This window comes from Monomorium pharaonis, chromosome 7 (assembly GCF_013373865.1).
Source record: "Monomorium pharaonis isolate MP-MQ-018 chromosome 7, ASM1337386v2, whole genome shotgun sequence".
Classification (NCBI taxonomy): domain Eukaryota; kingdom Metazoa; phylum Arthropoda; class Insecta; order Hymenoptera; family Formicidae; genus Monomorium; species Monomorium pharaonis.
Window position 1 is genome coordinate 3,929,955 of NC_050473.1, and position 22,452 is coordinate 3,952,406.

The 22,452-nt window shown below is 30.6% G+C and overlaps 2 protein-coding genes across 4 annotated transcripts in view; one reads left to right on the plus strand and one right to left on the minus strand.

The window, feature by feature from the left end:
• Positions 1 to 10,284, plus strand: part of LOC105836330 (synaptotagmin 1) — a 10,800-nt gene extending 516 nt beyond the window's left edge. The window contains exons 1-10 of one of the 3 annotated variants that reach the window (XM_028191013.2): positions 3,698 to 3,887; positions 4,003 to 4,111; positions 4,343 to 4,477; positions 4,853 to 4,998; positions 5,080 to 5,178; positions 5,280 to 5,474; positions 5,736 to 5,912; positions 6,140 to 6,391; positions 6,959 to 7,184; positions 7,487 to 10,284. In XM_028191013.2, coding sequence (XP_028046814.1) covers positions 4,006 to 4,111; positions 4,343 to 4,477; positions 4,853 to 4,998; positions 5,080 to 5,178; positions 5,280 to 5,474; positions 5,736 to 5,912; positions 6,140 to 6,391; positions 6,959 to 7,153 — 1,305 coding nt within the window. In that variant the 5' untranslated portion in view covers positions 3,698 to 3,887; positions 4,003 to 4,005 and the 3' untranslated portion in view covers positions 7,154 to 7,184; positions 7,487 to 10,284. Of the gene's footprint in view, positions 1 to 3,697; positions 3,888 to 4,002; positions 4,112 to 4,342; positions 4,478 to 4,852; positions 4,999 to 5,079; positions 5,179 to 5,279; positions 5,475 to 5,735; positions 5,913 to 6,139; positions 6,392 to 6,958; positions 7,185 to 7,486 lie in introns of those variants that run through there. The other 2 variants (XM_012680278.3, XM_012680276.3) reach the window with 2 other exon arrangements.
• A 3,265-nt stretch (positions 10,285 to 13,549) lies between these two features.
• On the minus strand, positions 13,550 to 22,406 carry LOC105830988 (phospholipase A1 member A). Its single transcript, XM_012670776.3, has 7 exons — positions 19,336 to 22,406; positions 17,957 to 18,068; positions 17,432 to 17,580; positions 16,880 to 17,134; positions 16,328 to 16,519; positions 15,963 to 16,131; positions 13,550 to 15,813 (listed from the first exon to the last, which is right to left on the minus strand). Exons 1-7 carry the CDS (start codon positions 19,394 to 19,396, stop codon positions 15,699 to 15,701), a joined length of 1,053 nt encoding a protein of 350 aa, XP_012526230.1. The 5' UTR covers positions 19,397 to 22,406; the 3' UTR covers positions 13,550 to 15,698.
• Positions 22,407 to 22,452: the final 46 nt, after the last annotated feature.

Here is a 22,452-nt window from a genome sequence, read left to right on the forward strand (position 1 = left end):
TTACACAGATTTTAAAGAGTAAATTCCAGGGAAGGAAAAATATTTTCGCCGAGATAAAGAATAGTCATCTTCTGCGTTTTTCAGAAGTATTAATAACTATATTTGCAAGTTCTCTTCTTTTTTTTTGTCGTCGTCCTTTTAAATTCCGGATTTTTCCTATTAATTGCTGGATATGTGATTCCATAAACAACAATTGAAGGATTAAACAAATTACAATATTGATAAATCCAATAAATTACAGCGAATTATAAAACTTCTTAATTCTTTTAAAATTTGAAGAAAAAACATATATGTATAGAGGTTTTTGTAAATATTATAAGAAATAGAAGAATTTATTTTTATAGTGGGACACTCAAAATTTTTTATTTATATATTATATTTCTCTTAACATTTGTACAAGAATTATTTGAGTTGCAAAAATACAGAATGCTAGGAATTTAGAAAATTTGAACAAAGTATTTTTTTTTAAATCCGCGTTGATTTCTGCTATAATTGGAAACTATTTTAGTAACAATACTGAATTACAAATGAATGATACTACTAACAGTTAAAAAAAATCAGTATGTATTTATATTGTATACGCATATATTATAGAACAATCGCATATCTACGTTTTTTTTTCTTTTATTTTTAGCATTTTTGCTTATAACAATTTCGCAGTCATCAAATGATGTTTATTTATATAAAATATAAATGAAGCGTTGAATTCTCGAAGAATGCTCGTGCTAAACTTTCGTCTTTGAGAAAAATGTAATCTATAATCAAATAATCATTATTTGGAAGAGAGAAAATATCCTACGTATGATTTTTAACTATTCTTAAATATTTTATTATATATCTTTGATTTCTAAAATTTTATATCGATTTGCTTTTAAATAAAAAAAAGTCAATATTTGTTTTCCACTTTTACTTTGTTAATAATTTCTAAACTAATAGACTAATTATATTTTTTACTATACCTTGTATGCTTGATTCTTATTTCAAGTATTAATAATATTATCTTTTTTTAAATATTTTATAAATTAAATATATCATAAATTATCAAAAATTAACAAAATATATCATGAATTAGAAAGAAATAATATGCAAGACATTTATCATTGTTTACTTATTATTTATAAAATTAGCTATACAAATTTTATAGAAATATATTAGAAAATATGGCAACAATTCTTTGTTATAAAAATAAATAATTTATTATTATTTAATTTTCTATAATTTTTAAATGTTGTGAAGGGAACATCTAAGCATTCTCAACTAAGTACATTTTTCATGAAATATTTAATTGAAGAAATTTATCCACTCTCCTCTTTAAATAAATTTCTATCATAAATTAAAAGAGTTTAAGTGATACTTTAGAATATTGACATCATGACTGTAAATTGGATTTCTATACTCGTGGCTGTTTGCAAGATAGTACTTCGTTTTATTAAATATTTATACTTTTCCAATGTTTAAAACGTCTGCCGAGTCAAATGTGACAAGTGTCATTTTAGTAACTTGTGGAAAACATCTGTTGACATTGTGAAAATAGAAAGTGTATCATATAAGAATTTACTTTCAATCGAATTGGTTATTTCGAGAAGACATGTGCGTGACACTAAATAAATCAATACAAACTTTCTAAACTCTTATACATACAAGAAAAATTGCTATGTCCCGTCGCAACATGGACAAAACTACATTTATTTTTAGGTACATTTATTTTTAGTTCTATAATTGATATCTAATTTTGTTTTATTATAATTTTAAAGAAATATATTATTCTAGAAATACATTATATAGAACAGGATATACATACACATACCCCTCCCTCTCTCACACATACAAATATACACAAACGTGTATATTTTTTTCTTTATATATTACATTAATGCATCTGTATATATCATGATAATTTTCCACATATGTTACTATGTCGGAATTAATTTTAGGTATATGAACGATGGTTGCGAACCATATCACTCAGCCATCTGTCTATTTATCAGCATCAGATTGTATTGATTTGCTCTTTAAATGTGTTCGATTATGTACACGCGCGCATCTACAAAGTTGCTTATGGACGTTTTCCAATTAATGTACGACCTAATCACATAAAATCTGAATGGATAGTTTTAATCGCATACCTCATGATAGGTTGATTTATAAAGATGTGAAAGAATTTTTGATTATTTTTGTCACATTTTGATCAAAGAATGGGTTAAATTGAAGAATTCTGTTTGAGTTCACTTTTCAAAAAGCCTTTGTGCTAAAAAGAAAGGAATAAAAAATAGTTTCCAAATGTAAAGCGAAGAATACGCTATTGATAATAATAAATTTTCACGGAAGTGGCAAATGTAATATTTGGCAAATGTAATAAATCATTTTAATTATTTTAACTGTAAAATAAGTAGCAAAAGTGTTTTAACTTTTTCACAGATTTTGAACACATTATATAATAATGAATTAATCTTTTATGCTTGAAATAATATTTAATACCGACAGAGAAAGACTTCTTTAAATTTAATAAACCGTTTTGTTTCGACTATTCCAAAGCATATATTTCTTTGTTTTTAATAAATTTTATTAAATTTAAAGAAATCTTTCTCTCTGTGTCGTTACAAAAAATAACCGAAATAAGGTATTTTTTCGTTTAGTAAAAAACAGTAGTACAAATTTTTATATGTAAATTAAAATTCCGTGTAATAATTTATTAAATGTAAATGAACTTTTTCGAGATATTAAAGAACGATTACGAGACATCTTTTTAAAAAATTATATAAAACGATTCATAAATCACATATCTATATTTTATATGTTACCAGAGAAAAGATGATACACAAAAAATTTAAGGTAGAGGGGGGAAGACGCGTAGTAATATTTAATAAAACATGCATAATATATTTGTAATATACATTACATTGAAATAATTTTTTTGTATAAATTAATTTGTTCTGTGATTCCGCGTGTGAAAAAATAAGGTTATGGAAAAGTAAATATTTTACGAGGTATTTTGTACTTTAATTTAATTCAACACGATTTGATTCGAGTTTTACCTGATTCTTGATTTTAATTTTTTAACTTGTAGCTCTTTATACGAAATCTCACAATTCTCTCATGGTAACTTCCCATGTCAACTTCTTTATTTCTATCATCCGTCGTTCAGTTATGGATTGCCGCGCGGACTAACTCCTACGCGCTGTTCGATAATACATCGCCATGCGCGCGGTAATGCAACGCTCCTCGTTTTATACCACGTTTGTCCTCTTTCAGCCTTCTCTCGGGAATCTTTTCGCAGAGACATTGTTTTCTATCGATGAGAAAAATCGATGGGCTTAAGCAACAGATTTATCCGGTCATTGTCATGGGTCTATATGAATTACGCGCAATAATTCGAGAGAAAGTTCCGATAATGAAAATCAATTTGAAGATACTCTCTGAGTAAAAAGAACTACGTAACGTCTCATTCTCTTGAAATAATTTTCTCTTTGAAAAAACCTCGACGTGTCGAGATGCTATTATAAAGGGCTGCGATTTACCCTTTATGAATGGTTGCTGTTTACACGGCAATGCTATTTTTTACTTTCTATGCGATAAATGATGTATGTACGTGTTTGTGACGCGCGTCGCGCATAAAAATCATATTGCTATGTTTTTCTTAATAACGTTGATCGCGCGTTTAAAGCAAAGTTTTTCAGATACGCATGCAGCTGAAACTACCATGCGCGGAAACACTCTTATATTAGATTACGAAATCTCGAGCAGCGTCCGCTCTGTTGGTTGTGCGCGTCATATTCATGCATCGTTGGTGCTACGTTAGATCCTCATATCGCTGCTTAACTCAATGTGTTACGGGAAAATGAGATTGAATTGTCGCAATTGCTTCAATATTATTAATTGATTAAGAGGTAGAAACTGTTATTAAAGAAAGAATTGTCAAATTTATCAAGTAAATGACAAGTAATATATCACAAATTGTCTTATGGAGTATGTGAATTTATAATAATATTTTTTTTGATGCAGAAAATGCCACCACTCAAAGGAGAAACAAATCCCCCTAAACCGGAAGAAGAAAAACCATCGAACGTTGATGCAAACGTGTCCGATATATCTTTTCCTGATGGTTATGACAGTCAGTATTTATTATACCATAATCTTTTTTGTTCTCCCGTTTTTTCTTTTAAAAATAATAGTTTATAAAACTTTTAGCGTCAATTTGTATTGTCCCAGATTGCAAAATTTAAATTTAATTGTTAGAATGTTAGATTAGTATTTGTGCCATCAAATGCAGATACATGTATTGTCTCCGTATAACGATTCTTTTCGCGAAGCATTAGTTTAATAAGCTCGTTGTTGTTTTCAGCAAGCTCTCAAGAAAATGATGTTATAATTACAACTAAACCTACACAGAAGGCCATCGACGAACTTAAAACGATAACGAATACTTTCGTAGAAGAAACAGGAATACCATCATGGGGTCTTGTTGCTATTTTAATAGGTAATAAAGCATCTTTCAAGAAGCGATTTCTAGAATTAGTTAATCAATAATTACAAATTTTTATTATGTAGATGGAAGAAAATTATTTTGTTAAATGTATAACGTTATGTAACAAACGCGTAAAATACGTGAAATAATTTATTTCTAATGTAATGTGCTATAAAAGAAAGATGGATATTGTCAGATGTTTATTAAAAATATTTATTTATTTTTTCTTATATATTTAATGCATTATGTTATTTATATGCAGACATTTATGCATTTTTCTATGATCGCTAAAATGTATTTCTTTCAATTACATACAATTACGTATATAAAAATTCACATCAAAATTTGTTTTTAATGCGTGTATTTTTATGTTTCTTTCTTGTATAGGAGTAGGCATAATTGTTCTCGGAATCTGCTTTTGCTGTATACGAAGATGCTGCCGCAAACGACGTTCAAAAGATGGCAAGAAGGGATTAAAGGGCGCGGTGGACTTAAAATCCGTGCAGCTTTTGGGAAGTACGTACAAAGACAAGGTACGTATTCAGTGTGCCGTGACTTTATGTAGACATTAGAAATGTATTTTACACTCGTGGAATCCACTTCGATATGTAAAGGTCCAGCCGGATATGGAAGAATTGACAGATAATGCCGAAGAACCAGATGAAGCTGAGAGTAAACAAAGCGAAGTGAAGCTTGGAAAACTACAATATAAGGTACAAATTATTTCTTTCATCAATACACACTAATTATAAAATTAGATAAGTGAGTCTTCTAAAGTTAAAATTTGTTGAAATAAATTGATGTTTGATTTTAGCTCGAATACGATTTTAATTCAAACAGTCTATCTGTGACGGTAATACAAGCGGAAGAATTGCCTGCATTAGACATGGGTGGCACATCAGATCCATATGTAAAAGTATATTTATTACCAGATAAAAAGAAAAAGTTTGAGACAAAAGTTCATAGAAAGACATTGAATCCAGTCTTTAATGAAACTTTTACATTTAAGGTCAGTTAAAAATTTTAATGTGTTTCTAATAGCAACTTAAGATTTTCAGAATTTTAATTTTATATATATTTGTGTGTGTGTGTGTGTGTATAATGTAAATTTTACATATATTTATACGTATATAATTTCAAAATTTTTGTATTATTTACATTTATAATTTCTTGCTCTAAATATCTCTAATCTACATCTATATGCGAAAATCATCATAATAATTTATTTTAATATTTTTATGAATAAATATACATTATTTTGTGTGTATAGGGTGTTCCTTATGCCGATGCTATGAATAAAACTCTAGTTTTCGCTATCTTCGATTTTGACAGATTTTCGAAACACGATCAAATCGGTGAAGTAAAAGTACCGCTCTGTCAAATAGATCTAGCGCAAACGATTGAAGAATGGAGAGAACTGCAAAGTGTAGAAGGTGAAGGTGGACAGGTAAGAGAGTCAATTGAAGAATGAATAATAATGTAGTATATAATGCGACATATAAAAATAAAATACACATATAAAAATAAAATACATATAAATTAAAATTAATAAATTTGTATTCTTCTTTATTAATTAATTAAAAGATTTCTAATTTTATAACAATAATTGGCATTAAAAAATTCGATGTATTACACATTAAGAACACATCAAATAGAAATTTTTATTACTTGCAGGATAATAAACTGGGTGACATATGCTTCTCATTGAGATACGTACCGACGGCTGGAAAGCTTACTGTGGTTATTTTGGAAGCTAAGAATCTAAAGAAAATGGATGTTGGTGGCCTCTCAGATCCTTATGTTAAAATTGCGTTGATGCAGAATGGAAAGAGGTTGAAGAAGAAGAAAACGTCGATCAAGAAATGCACTCTTAATCCATATTACAACGAATCATTCACTTTCGAGGTACCTTTTGAACAGATACAGGTACGTGAAAAAATACGTTTTAAACATATATTAGCTACATATATTTTATTAGCAAAATTTTAACCATTAGATAATTGTTAAAAACTGAAGGAATTGAGTGTAAATATTAAAATTTAACAATTAAGAACAATGTTCAAAATTCTGTAGTACAATATTGAAGTAATATATGGAAAGTTTTATATATTTATTTAGTATAATTAAAAAATTAATTTAGAATTTCTTTAAAGTACTTTTAAATTAATATTTGATGAGTCGAGTTCTGATCTAAAGTTGTTGATATTATGTAATGACACATGTAATGATTATTACTATTGTAAATTGTAAGTTATTCTTTTAAATATAAACTGTGGACGTTTTTATATTTTATGGTCATAAATTGTTTTTATTTATAGTTTCGAATTTTTCTTTAAAAATTTTTGAATTTTTCTAAACCAATATTTTTCTATTTACTTTGATTTATTATGCATATTGTGTACATATTCTGATTCTTTAATTAAAAAATATATTAGGATGAAGATAATAATAGTATGTAATATTTTAATAATTGCAATATTTTATGTCTTTCAGAAAGTACAACTCGTGGTTACCGTAGTGGATTACGATCGTATTGGCACATCAGAACCGATCGGGAAGGTAGTCTTGGGATACAATGCGAGTGGAACGGAATTAAGACACTGGTCCGATATGTTGGCGTCTCCCAGGCGCCCGATCGCGCAGTGGCACACATTGAAAGATCCTGAAGATGGAGATAAGAAGGATTAAGAACATTGATTTTCCAATTAAGATATATACGGTAGGTACACATATAATGAAGTTATGTTAATGAAATTTATTATAAAAAAAATGTTTCGGAAAATTCTACTTTTAACAATAATTTTTTAATAAATCCAAGAAGATGATTTTTCTATAAAATTTTAAGAAACAAATAGATTCTGAATTTAAATTTATGATATGAAATCATTGAGATTCCGGGATATTTTGTCTCGTGCATAATCAACGCAAAACAATTTGCTTTTTACCTTGTCTTGTCTACTTGACATTAAGTCAAGTTTTATGATAAAGATTCTTTGAAAGCAGTCCTTTCTTTCTTTACAGGATAATTGATCGAGAAAAGAGAAACGAAGAAGTGATAGAAAGAAAGAAAAGAGGAGAAAGAAAAAATCTATAGGAAAAGATTAAACAAATCCATATTTAATAGATATTAATAATCTATGATAAACGATAAAAATACCAATACCATGAAGGAGAGATTTAACATTAAAATAATATGTTCTCACAAGGAGAATGTAGTGTCTTGTATATATACATATATCTAAAATACTTCTCTCTGTAGGTGTTAAATGATTTCAATTAACGCATCCTTTTTGAAATAGAGCAAGGAAAATGTTAAAGATTAAAAAAAATGCTTCAAAAAAATATCTATATCATTATCTCTTAGATAGGCTTCCATCTTGATTCGTTCATTTGATTCGTTCACAAATTTTCGTAATATACTTTTTAAATACATTATTCATGTTACGAATATATATATATATATGTATGTATGTATATGTATATGTATACACACACATACATACACACACACACACACACACATATATATATATATATCAGTTGTATCGTCCGTAAAAATAGCGGCATAATCTTCTTCCAAGGGAAGAAACATATAGCGATGATGGTGCGAACATTACAGTTATGAATAATAATATACCCCAAAGAGTGACTCAAGAATCAGCCCGAAATCCGCCTATTTGGGCGCCCCCGAAATTAGACTTCAATTTGATGATAAAAGTTAGTTCGTGACAAGACATGAACTCCCTGAAAGTTTCAGATTGATCCGACTTCTAATCGTTGAGATATGAGAGTTTAATTAATTCGTGCTGACTGTGGATAAACTGTTATTTATTTCAATATTCGACAAATTTTAAACTGCTTTTAATTTTTAATTTCAAGTTATTTTTTCAACCTGACTCAGATATGACTACGTCCACCTCGTTGTTCCTAAGTAATGCTAAAAGTAGGGATGACTTTCTTTTTTTCTTAATTCATTCGGTTGAAAGCCAAGAAGACTCGATGATATTTTAAAATCCAAAAGTAATGAAGTGATTCTATTATCACATTCCAATTCAACATTGAAAAATTCTATAGCAAAAGATAACTTACACTGATGCAGCGATAAAGTTGAACGTTTCTCGAATATTAAAATAAAAAATAGTCTATTTACAGTAAATACAAATTAGCAGTTTAATTTCTTATATTTTAGAGATGAAAAGTCGGATCAACATGAAACTTCTAGAGATTCAATGTCTTATCATAAACTAACAGTTAACTTTAAATTTAAATTCGATGTCAAGGACGCCCAAACAGGCGGATGTTTGAGTTACTCTTTGTAAAAGATCTTACATATGGAATTGTAATCTGTAAATTAAAGAACTCAATAAAAAGGAAAAATAATAACAAAACTACAAAATTGCAAAATGGTATTTATAATACTGAAAAAGCTATTTATAAAATTGAAAAAGCTCAATATAAAATTACAATATTTTTTTCATAAAAGCATCTTTTACACTTTTGTAGAAAAATAATTTTATATATGCTTGATATGTTTAATTTACGTATATATTTTTGCCTCTCACGCCGTTTTTCCTTTTACCGAGTCCTTTAGTGAGACATTGATGTGGACCGTCGTTCATATCACTTTTTCTTGTTATTTATATGTTTATTTTGAATTTTGGTCTCTAAAAAATCGAAATTGCATCGCGCACTGAACTCTCCCATGCACTTGAAAGATTAAAGCGCGGGTTGATGAATATGTGCATAAACGTAGTGTTAGAAACAGTGAACGTTTTTCCGTATTAATATTCGATCGAGTGCAACGGCGCGCAATGTATGCAACGCGTTGTGCAACACGCGAGAAATAATGCTTCAATCTGCGATGTATTTTCGTGTACTATAGTTAAGCACAGATTATGCACCATTTGTACGGAAAATTCACGATGTATTAAGATGAAACAAATATAACCTGACCACGCGAGGCGAATTATCGCTCGATTTAAGTATATTAGACACTGATTCGGAGCACTTAGATCCAGTTACTCGCGAAAATGACTTCCTACAATTAAATAAAAAGACACGAATTTGTAATTTGACGATATTTTACATGTAGTAAGTACGTACAGTAACATACATGAATAGAGAGTCTGTGAATTTATTATATAAAGCTATATATAAAATCTATATTCTATTGTTATATTCTTTTCATTATCACGTTACATTAAATTGCGTATAAAAAATTGTATTATTTGTTATTATTTTATTTGCGGGTGTTATGATTATATTTTGTTACATAAAGCATTTTTTTAAATATACGCATGTGACTTTGATGGACTTATTATTGTTAAATGTTAAATGTAGATATAAGATAATTTGTTGACAGTTTTTATCGCAGACATGTTGATTGTCATATTTATGAGTCTTTCTAGTTTAGATTATATAGACAAACGCGAAACGCTTTGATCAATGAACCATACTCAAACAAAACCATCAATTTTCGAAGAAGAAGTCGCATATCGCGCTCGACGTAAGCGAGCATTAGCTTTTTACGTGTAACAATGCAATTTTCTACTCACTGTCACCCATTATACGTATACACACAACATATACGTAATATACATGATATCGGGAATTATAGCTGCTGTGAATTATATTGCTATCGTGTTAACCATAAATCACAAACAGGCCTATTCCTTTTGTGTTAATGATCCGTTAGTTAACAGTATCGCAGAATTAAAATAACAAACAAAATTTATGCCAATATTATTGGATGCTTCCAAAGAATATGTTTATGTAAAAAGATATGATTAATATAAAATATGGAAAAAATAGAAAAGAAATATATAAATAGTAAGCATTGCTTTGATACAGCATACAAAATATTAGTTTTTAATATTTTAATTTTTTATACGCAAATCTTCGTTGATAAAAATAATTTACTTAATTTCAAAATAAATTTTTAAATCACTTATCAAAAAATCTACTTTATATACACATTTTTTGGATAAGTTGAAATTATTTAATTTTGAAAGAAAAATTGTATATGATTTAAGATCTGTTTATCGAAATACATAGTTTTTGTAAATACGTTAATCACAAAATTTATCAAAAATAAAATTATGAGTTTGTTAATTGATCATTGCTTGTTTTGATGATATGTTGCTAATGCAATTTTAATTTTAATAAACTAAGAGAGAAGTTATATATACGATATCGAGTTTTAATGATGGTATAATAAGAACGTGCAGTGGCGTCCAGTTGATGATATACTTAGGATGATTAGAAATCCCAAATTTTAAGAACATGTCCTTTTCTTAAATTTGTATAAAATTTTAATATCTTGTATAAATTAATATGCTTTATTTACATTTTTTAAAGGCTTAAAAGATGTATTTAGAGATACAAATTTTACTGTATTTTTTTTTTAATAAAAAAAGAATATCTTTAGAATAAATATTAATTTTGTCAAGAAAGAAATATACATAACCACGTAAAAGGATATGCTCATTCTAGGTATAAGACTGGATGCTTTACACACACACACACACACACACACACACACACACACACACACACACACACACACACACACACACACACACACACACACACACTTCGCCTCTCTTAAGAATATATAATAATAATTAACAATAAATAATAATAACCATAATAATGTTAATGATAACCGTGGACATCAAGAATGAACTATTTGGCGACATCTATTGATTTTAGCTTTGTATTGTAGCATTTACTCGGTGTATATAAGATTATAATTACGCGTTATACATCTATTATCGTTAAAAATGGATTAAAGTAATTTATTGATATGAATGAAATTCTGTTTTGCGAAAAATGGATGGGGGGACATGCTGCTGAAGAAATTCTTGATCTTTCTCCTTTGTCTTCTGATGTTTTGAAGTTAATTCGTCGTATATCCGATGTATATTTTTCTTATTAATGAAAACTATATTACGAATATTCAAATATACCGTCGTCGTTATCCACTTTCAGAAAATGATAGAAGTGTAACGTTAAGAGTTGAAGATGCCAATTTTAAGATATACTTTTATCTTATATTACTATATTTTTTTGAGTAGTTTAAAATTTTTTAATGTTATCTATGTCTCAAACTTTAATAAATTTAATAATCTTTTTCTTTTTTTTAATTATTTAATGAAATAAATGGTTAACTAATATAACAAATACAGATTTTGTAAATTTTGCAATTAATTGTATATATATATATATATATATATATATATATATATATTTGTAATAATTTTATGTAGATCTTCCTCTTGTCGTTAGGCTGACGTCAGTTTAGAGTAGAAGATCGAGAAAAAAGTTGCAAAATTTTATATGCGGAATGAGACGCTCGATGATATCGTCACTCATCAAACAAATAAAATTCTACTTTGCAAATTATGAAGTAGAAAAAAATCGCCGATTAAACATCTTCTCTGAAACAAATCAATCGAAGGAGACCGATTATCAGAAAACGACAACACATAGAATTTATCAGCGCGCAGATTTAGAAAAGTGTAAATCTTAATTCTCAAGCAGTTAGAGTATTAGAATAACGGTGTGTAATGACATCCCTTCAAGTATGTCGCAGGCCTTGGAACAAGTTCCCACACTCCATAGTTTTTCAGCTTATCGTGAATTGCGTCTCGTCGTCGATTTTTGCACCATACGACTACGAGATCGCGATCCACGCGATCATAAATCCCTCAGATATGTGGTACACTAATATCATGTTACTCGATTTGGTTCTATCGTTTATTCAGGACCAATTATCGTAACGATAATGTATCGGTATATAGTATGTGCGAAAGGCAGTTGTTATTATGCAGCGTTATTATGCAGCAGCATTATACTTGAAACATCTTAATGAAAAATTCATGGATTAGTATATTGTTGAAAAACCATGAAGATGACGTCAAACGAAAGATAACTGCAATAACAATTTATCTTGCTAATTATTGCAATATATTAAATTTGCAGATATTGAGTTTTATTAAAATAAAAAAGAAACTAAATACTTCTATCCAATTTAATTTCAATTCGTTTTAGTTTATTCATTTTTCAAAAAAATATTTATCTGTTTCCATAATGTGAAACATAAGAAATTGCATTGTACACTTTTTTACCATTGTATCGAAACTTTCAGATCGCTTTAATGTTGGTTCTTTTGCAATTTTATATGCATTAGAAGCACCGAGTGTTTATTACTATTATCGGGCAATTATGTAACAGTTTAATGCTCTTCCGTCATTTTCAAAGTAATTTCATCGCTTACGACACGATTTCCGTCATTGACGGCGCCAATGGAACAGTGAACCGATTGACGCCATTACTCATGAGTTGAAAATTTAGCTAGAAAGATCTATTTTCTTTTCGGCTGTGCTTTTACATATAAAGAAAAATAAGTATGTGTTGTTGGGAGAAAGAGAAAGAGAGAGAGAGAGAGAGAGAGAGAGAGAGAGAGAGAGAGCACAAAAGATGCAGCCGAAAGAAATAGATTTGATGTAAGGAACCACGTACGTCCTACATGATAATGTCACTTATTAATTGACATCGTCATTGATATCGTCATTATCATTTACCATATACGAATAACTTATTTAAGTACAATGGTGAAAAGTATAACGCGAAGAAATAATACGAGGTAAACAACATGCACTGTGTAGTGTGATAGTCATAGATCGTACATACTGATTTCAGGATCATGTTAAGCAAAACACGCGATTCGTCAGATAATCATGATCGATCCATTCCAGCGGGTTCGTAGAAGAAAAAAGAAAGAATATGCACGACCAGAATAGTAGAAAAAATATATCGCAACCAATATACATATAATCGATGAAGATCCTACAAGTATTCTTTAAAGAAAAAAAAAAATATATCAGTCTTTTGAAATTAATAATTCAGAAATAACAATACTTTTGTCACTGGTCATTCGAATTGATTTCAATGGGAAGATCATCATGAAACGCGAGAAGTTGTGTGCGCGCGCGGTGTGTGTGTAGGTGTGTGTGTGTGTGTGTGTGTGTGTGTGTGTGTGTGTGTGTGTGTGTGTGTAAGATTTCTGCTCTGTGGAAATAACTGCGATCCTGCGAATGTTTCGAGTGTATCATCAGCAAAAGGATGAAAAAAAGACGGATCTCTGTTTAAATAATCAATATACGTTAGCGTTAAATCCGTTCATGCACATATATGCCGATTGTCCGGCAACAGCACGTAGCATGCACGAAAATAAAAGGATGTAAATAAAAGCGGAACACGTGAAAAGAGCATTTGTAAAACTATAGTTTAGTCTGAATATAACATCCTCGAGATGTGATTGGCGAATTAATCGAAAACAATGTGTTTTTATCTCTATATTTGATCTCACACGAAAACAGTCAAACGATGATTCAACAATAATCTGGTATGTCTTGTGATGTAATCACGAACCTCACCAAAAAAAAACTCACCGAAAACTACTTTCTCTTGTTGTTAGTTAAAAAATGTCAAGGACGACGTCAGCAATGTATTTTTATTGCGTTAAATTAAAATGTCAGTTTAATATGCAAAAAAAGACTAATCGAATGTATTTGCTAAATCTTAATTATCAATAATAATAATAATGTTTAAATCTTTTTCATAAAATCCTTTTTTTTTTTAAATAAAAATTTGCCGTCTATTTTCAACTACTAGGCACGGTCGATAATTTTCTTTTCAGTTCGTTATCAACCAACTAATCGTGTTATTCATTAAATTGTAGTGATTATTGTTGTCATTTGTGAGAAAAAATTTTGCACTGAGATTGAATTTCGAGGGAGATTAATATTATCAACATTTACAGTTTGAATTATCGCGTTTTTCACGATATGATACGTACTTTATTTCTAGCTTACGTGAAATCGCTGAACGTGAAATCTTCGAGACGATGCTCGACGGACACCGCTCGTCGAATCTCAAGATCGGGGTCGATGATATTAAAAAAAATTCGGATGCATCTTTGCCTATGTACGTATGGCGTGTATTTGCGTGTGGAGATTGACGTTGCGAGCATCGTGATCGTGGAAAGATCATATCTCTAGAGGATATACATAATAACTCACGAAGGTTTCATCTTTAGGTATAAAGAGATAAGAAAAATCCAGGCTGCGGAGGAGCCTTCGACTTGAAACGAAGATGTAACTTGTAATCATTCTATTGCATATTATATTTATTATTAAGGTTTAGCGCGGCAGTATATTGTAAATCCATAGAAGTTATTACTATATCGTAATAATTATTATGTAATAAATATTGTTGTTAACATAAATGGCGTTGATGTCATTGCAAATGTACCTATATGAAGAAATTTGAAACTGGGCGGCGAATAGAGATCGTCGGGTTAAATAAAACTCAAATATGATTTAGCAATATTTGTATTGTAAAGATATCTTCACAAGAGAAAAATTAATTTTCTGTCTTAACCTAAACAACAGATTCAAATTAATTACATTAGATTACAGCAATTAATTACATATTAATAACGATATATTATACAATTATCGTAAAACGATTAGCTTGCATTATTAAAGTAACTTTATATCGAAAGAGTAAAAGGGGATTTTAAAACTGTGCAACAAGTAAATTAATCACACGTATTTTGCAAAATCTAACATTGTACTATTATGAAATAGCGCTATAAATTTTAATAACACAGAAAAATTCGTGTCTCTTTCGAAAGAAATTTGTTGCGCAAAGCTATCCTATTTGATGCAACTCAACCTCGTTTTACGATGTTCAATGACGTGACGCATTGAATTGAATCAGAATGATTGAGTGATTAAAAATGATAAGATGATTTGTTTGAGTATATATCGAGAGAACGAGCGGTTTTGTAAACAAGCGGTTTTTAATAAAAAGAAATATTATGTATAAAAAGTTGCAGTAAGAGCGGGAGTGAAAGTGTTATGTATTGAGCACGCGAGACTTCAGCTATACCAGTTAATTGATGTCAATGAACGGTACAACGAGGTATATATAATATCTGCTCTTCGCAACAATCATCGCGCAATCTGGCGAAATATTTTATTGAAAAAGAAGCAGAAGAAAGGGAAGGGAAATAGAGAAAAACGAGATCTAACGATTAAAATATACAAAGTCGTATAAACGATAACGATATAAAAACAAAAGTCTTTTAGTAACGTAATGCTTAAAATGACTGATTCATGTACACGCTATTCTATAATTATGTTGATTAGTTGTTTCAATAGGCTCAATACTGGCGGGAGGACGATTGCTTCCGATTTGTCCGACGCTGGCTTTTTACGGGCAGTCCTCGGGCGTACGGTTTGTGTGCGTTTGTTGACAGATAAAAGATGCCGCGTGCTCTGTTAATTTTTTGCACATACGCATCAATTTTTTATTTATTTTTTTTATTTTTTTTGACGACAGTAAATTATGGTTACACATAGCGTCAAAGTCTTTCTTTTTCTTTTTATTTCCGAATGACATATCGTAACAGATAGAAATCACTTACGTATGAGGCGTATCTTCTCCCATCAGAATGTACTCGTTTCTCTTGGGGTTGCACCATCCGATCAGGTATGAGAATAGATTTGCGCAAGGAGCCGCCCAAAATCCCTTCTTCGTTGTGATTGATTCTATGTAGTACGGTGTCACTTTTGTGTGATCGCACGAAAGCGTTTCTGCGGGGAAAATTTTCAGTTTGCCGCCAGAAGAAAAAACCATCTATCGACGCTTTTACATGGATGTGAATCGCGTATTCTTTTCTAATAAGGACTGAGTTGAAAGTAAAATATCTTTAGCCGCAATTTTCACCATATTACACTTTACCATTGCATTTCATCCCTACGAATGGATTTTCATTCGGATTTTACTTACGGAGTATAGAAGAAGTGGCGCACCCGGGCTGACTCGAGCCACCGTTTACGTAGAAATCCGCGTGGCCATTTGGCCCCCATTGCCCCAAAATGCCGGCGCCTGTATGAATCACGTCCACAAAATGGGCATCCGTTTCGTCTAAATCCATCGAGCGGTTGCCATTCATGTAGAAAAATATCGTCGGATCGAGGCCTGTGTCGTGTGCGGACAAAATGCAAAAATTATTCGATTAACGCCCGGTTCTATGATGACTTACTAACCATTGAGATGTAACATCCTGAAAAGTATATTTCTTATCTTGCTACAAGATAAATAATTTCTTATGATTTGAGAAAAGCATTTCTCTCGGATTTTGCTTTAATCATCCTTTTTGCATTTTATTGTAAAGGTTGTCGAAATTAAAAATAAAAAATTTGGGAGTAAACCTTAATAAGATAAATTATCACAACGTGATCATATGATGTTGATGTAGATGTTATAATGATAAAAGACTGGTGTTACGTCTTAATGGTTAAATTGCGAGACGGCGATCGGTTGTATACGAGCAATTACCCGTAATTCTCCCGAGTTTGTCATTGGGCAAGTAATTTGCAATGAGTCCACCGATATGCGCACCCACGCTGTATCCGAGCACGTGTATGTTCTCTACCTTCGTGCCTCGTGGATGATCTCTCAAGTACTTGACCAGCTGAGCGATGCATTGGGAGCAGAAATCCGGGCCCCATGAGATCTGCGAGAGACACGGCTCGCGTACCAACGAACCGTAATCCACGATTATAATATTGTAATCGCCTCGCGTGAAATACGCTGAAATTGAACGTGGTACTATTGGCTATTTTGGCTGAATAGCTATTCTCTCTAATTTTATATCTTGTGGGACTCCCAATCTTGACTCTTATGCATTAATACGTAGACTTATCTATTTGCCATTTTGTTTTTTTGTGAACAATCTATTTGGATACTCTTTTTTTAGATTTGCATAAAAGTAAAATCTAAATTAAATTATCTTTTTAATAAATAAAACTTTTGTTATACATATACACATGAGAATTTCAGATGTATCATAATATAAAATTAAAAAATGTCGGAGATCGTTAATCTTACCATCTCGTAAATCTGTACTAGGTGCTAAGTTTCGTCCACCGCCAAAGCCATGAATGACGATCTTCGTTGGATGCGTTTTATTGAACTTGGAATTCCAAAGAGAATTAAAGTCACGGATATCTAATAGTATAGGATCTTTTTGTGTTTCTCTGAAAATTACGATAAACAAGAGATACACTTGTTACATATTTGCAGAGCGACTTATCGTCGACACGTCTCACGTCCGCTACGTAAATATAGACGACAGTGAGAGTATTCGACGATACTATAGATGCCGGAGAAAGGTGAGTCTCGAAAGGAGGTTACTTTCAGTATAAGATAAAATGATCATGATCTTGAAATTGAAAGTTGCAACGTTGATTGCTTCCCTTTAACAATCCGCTTTTCGGAATAACCCGGAGACACGAACATTAATTGATGGTAAAATAATTAGGGACATTAAACGCGTTATTATTAAAATAATGAGAATTGCGATCAGATTAGTCGGGACGTTTGAAAATTTAAAGAAATCAATATGAGACATACCTGGTGTACAGATAAAACTCTATCTGCGGATGCGGACAAGTGTAAGGCGGTTTGGCACAAGATGTGCTGTTAAAAAGATCTCTGAGAGTTTTGTTTTGAGCCGATGCATAGTCTGAAAATATAATAAAGATTTGTTTGCTTTACTTCCACTTTCTGAATGAACGAGCGTATCACGTTTATGTTAACTCAGTCAGTTAGTCGATCAGCCGTGTCGACGATTATGTCTCGTGCACGATAAGTTACTGGACCGTTATGAAAAATTGGGTGAAGGTCGATGTTTCTTGTTAGTTTATCGCCGGTAACTATAAAGAAATTATAATGTTGCGGATGCAAGGTCGCATCGCTCGCGCTTTTCTTCATCCTTGGTTAGCAACCTTTGTTTTTGCCAGCTCGAGTAACGCCAATGTCAGTGCCCCAACGTAATTATTTATGAGATAAAAATTATACACCTCTGAGAGATTCGTATCGCATGCAATTATTACGGAACAATGTATGATTGATGTACGTGATAACGCATCTTGCTGTAAGATAATTCAATGGAAAGGTCATTTTGATTTGTAAACTGTAATCACATCAGTCAGTAAAATAGTTTAATGAAAGTAAAAATTACCGGATATTATAGTTTTGTTCTCAAAGAAAGTTAGATTATAAAAGCGGAACTCTCCGATATTATTTTCGTTTTTCTTTTTTCTTGCTTATGAGAGCAAAAGACATCTTTTACCAGAGAAAGTGTGTGTGTGTGTGTGTGTGTGTGTGTGTGTGTGTGTGTCAAGCAACATTACATCTTCTAGACGTGTGTATATGTATGTGTAAAATTATTGTTGAAAAATTAATAAATTAAAATCGTAATAATAAAAAAATATATAAATATATGAAAGAGGGATTAAAAAATAATCATTTAGAAGAGAAAAAAGAAGAGCACAAAGTTCGTATAAAGAAAAAATTAAATTGAGACACGCATGTTGAACCTACATTCGAACTGTTAAATTCTCATTTAAAAGAAAATATTTTTTTTGCAATAATTAAGAACGAAAAATATTTTATCTTTTACTTAAAATATGATTGACAATATCTTACTAAAGTTAAAAAGTGTTTTTATATTTCTTTGACTTACCACGTGCGTTGATTTCGTAGAAATATACAGGCACGAAGAAGTAACGAAAGCGAAGTAACAAAAAGGAGCTTTTATTTAAAAAGATTTTATCTGCCGTTTGAACGGCGATCGGTCGACATAACGATTGTATATAGGCGCCGGCAAACGATAACACGCACTCGCGCGATCGAATCAAATCGAATGTTCCGAAATGTTCTTAGGAGAAAAGAGTCGAAGGAAAAAATCGACAGCCGAGATGCAGCCGTCGTCGAATCTCAGTACTTACGGTACTGTAGCAAGGCGTAGAACACAAGGAGCGCGAGGTATCGCACGACACTGACCGCCATCTCCCGCGGTGATCCCGTGGTTTGTGATATAACATCCAGGCTTACGCGGTGCGCGAAAAACTCGCTCGGATGTGATTCCCGTCGCAGTGCGTACGATTGCAAAACGCAAAGTCATCGGGGGATATATACCGCCTGCGAGGGGGAATTTAGAAAGTAACGAAGAGTATAGACCTACGGCGGCGGCCGGCGCTTACGCTTACGCTTACGCTTCTTCGTGGTCGCTTCTCTTTCTCTCCCGCCGCGCCACGCGTTATGTGACACGCAATGCTATGCTCGAGTACGCTTCGTGCACGCGACCGATCGGTTTTAATGCGGTATGCACGTGCATACTCTTTCTCACATATTTACTTTCTATCTTACTTATTATATCTTTTATAATAAATATTCAATAAAACATAGTTTTTACTTAAACAGTATTCACCAAGAGTGCTTGTTATACATATATATAATAATTGAGGTGTTTCATCTTTTCATTTATTTACGTGAAGTTTTCCTTTTTATAATCATTAATCATTTCCTTTCATGTATTTTTATTTAAAACTATCTTGAAAAATTGCTCTTTTTACCTCCAACAAATTATTATTTTTAAAATATTTTTAAGTTTTTCTTTTTTTTTACAAAAAACATAAAAATTTTATTATATCTTTAAAAGCTACAGAAATACAATCTTATTAGAAATGTCGTTTATGTTCACATAATTTTCATATGTTACGAACATATTAGGAAATCAGGAGAGTATCTTTCCGTGCACGTAATAAATTAATCCCACGAGACGCACAATCCCATTCACACAATTAGAGAGTTAATTCTCATGCATGTGTTTCACGGAAATGCTTTCTGCGTAACTAAATGACACATTACCTAAACAATGCTTTATGCAATTCGAGAAATCACTTACAATTAGAAACAAATTTAACGATTACCGAGCGTGAATTATCGCCGGGCTTTTTAAAAATTGAGATAAATTTGTTTTTTTTTTTTAGATCCTAAGAACTTTGTTTTTGTCGACGATATATTAGTAACGCCTCAGAGAAAATATAACGAAAAACAAAGAAAATTGTATACCTGATTAAGCGACGTTTTTTTAAAGAAATCGATGATACCGGTATTATAAGTGCGTTCTTATATACATACGTATCTATGATATGTAAATATGGTAGCGCAACAGGTGACAAGCAATTTTTATGATAGCAGCAAATGCGAACGAGGACATGCCCGTGCCACGTCTAATAGTTATTTCAAGGTTAAGTAAGTATAAATAATTATCTATGAGATTTATTTCAACAATGTCAGTTTTTGCCCGTAACGTCCTCATTCTGTATTCTTCGTTTTTTTTTTAATAAATACAATTGTATACAATTATACACAATTGTTGAATACCGGTTACTCTCCTAGAAAGATGTAATGGATCGAGAAAAATGAAATAAATTGCGAGTTTTACAATAATCGTTGCATTTATTATTTTTGTTTCTAGCGTGAATTTATTGAATGATCTAGAAGAAACCAGTTGTTAAAAGATCGGCTTACGATTTATTGTCAATAGCCGCTAGAGTAGCTCTCGTTTTTTAATTACATACACTGAAATATTACATACATATTTTACATGATAATTAGTGTCACAATAATCAGTAACAAACAGATTGCGTGTGTAACAATAATATCGAAAAAATAACTACGCATATGATATAAAGTAAAGGCATGCTAACACAACCAATTAAAATATATTTTATATTTTAAAATATATTTCCATCATTCTTCAGATGCATCATCCTGCTTTGAAGATTGTTTGAAGAACATATTTCCAAAAAATATAGTTATTTCCGCGAAAAGAACAAGATTACAATAACAAATTTAACGATAAATATTAGTCAATGACAAAATTAATTTCTTTTCAAATAAAACTAATAAATTATTTTTTTAATGTAAAAAAAGTTGCGATGTTTCGTATAGCTTTATCTTTTTAAATATTTATCTTTGTTGTGTGTCATTTGCATAAATAGTAATTAAAATTACGTGATAGTTAATCAATTCTGTTAGTCGTTTTTCTAAAATTATTATAGAATTAGAAAAAGAGAGAGCTGATCAAATTTTTGTAAATTTCAATTGATGCTTATAAGAAACTATATCGGAAAATTCTGAACACGATACATGAATTATGATCGTGTACGTGTTATTTACTAACACCAAATTCGTGTTTGCACAGCACGGAAGAGCAGATTCTTTTAATTCCCACGTAATTCTAATTATAACATTATTAATGAATCTCTATATGTATAGGTGTGTACGTATATCTATATGTGTGTGTATATATATATATATACGTATACACATACGCATATTGTACATTCACATATATACAACTAACATCGTATTATTGTCTGCTAAATTCCAACACAGCATTTCTCAACCAGCGAGATATACTGAAGAACAACAATCAGTAAACAATACAAGAACATAACTTTGCATCATAATTAACAATAATAATTAACTGGTTTATAAAGGTAAAACCGTAGATAATATCATTGCGGTATTTATTAGCGCATAAAATGTATTGACGATTGAACGGATAAATTATACAAAACTAGGTAACGCACTTTGTTTTGTCTAATTGTAATAATTGTATTACAATGCAATCATTTTTCAAAAGAAGTATATTTTTTTGAACGATGAAACATTACGCATAACACAAAACAGTCTTTTTAGATTATCACTTGGAGCACATTAAATAGCTACAAGTTATAAATTACACAAATTAAAGTTAACAATGAGAAATAGAGTTTGCTATTCTAAATACTTGATATTTTTTATATCAAGCCATCAAAAGTTTAATATGTAACACTCTTATCAATTAATGTTTTCGATGTGAAATTCTCATAAAGTATCCAATTAATAGTATTAAGCAATATTTATTATAAATATTTCTTCTCTTTTCTAATAATATAATCTTTCCTAAAAATATTATAAAATAAATATAGAAATTTAACTAACTATATATTCAATTATATTTAAATAAACAAATAAATATAATTATTAATATTCTTATAACTATTAATATT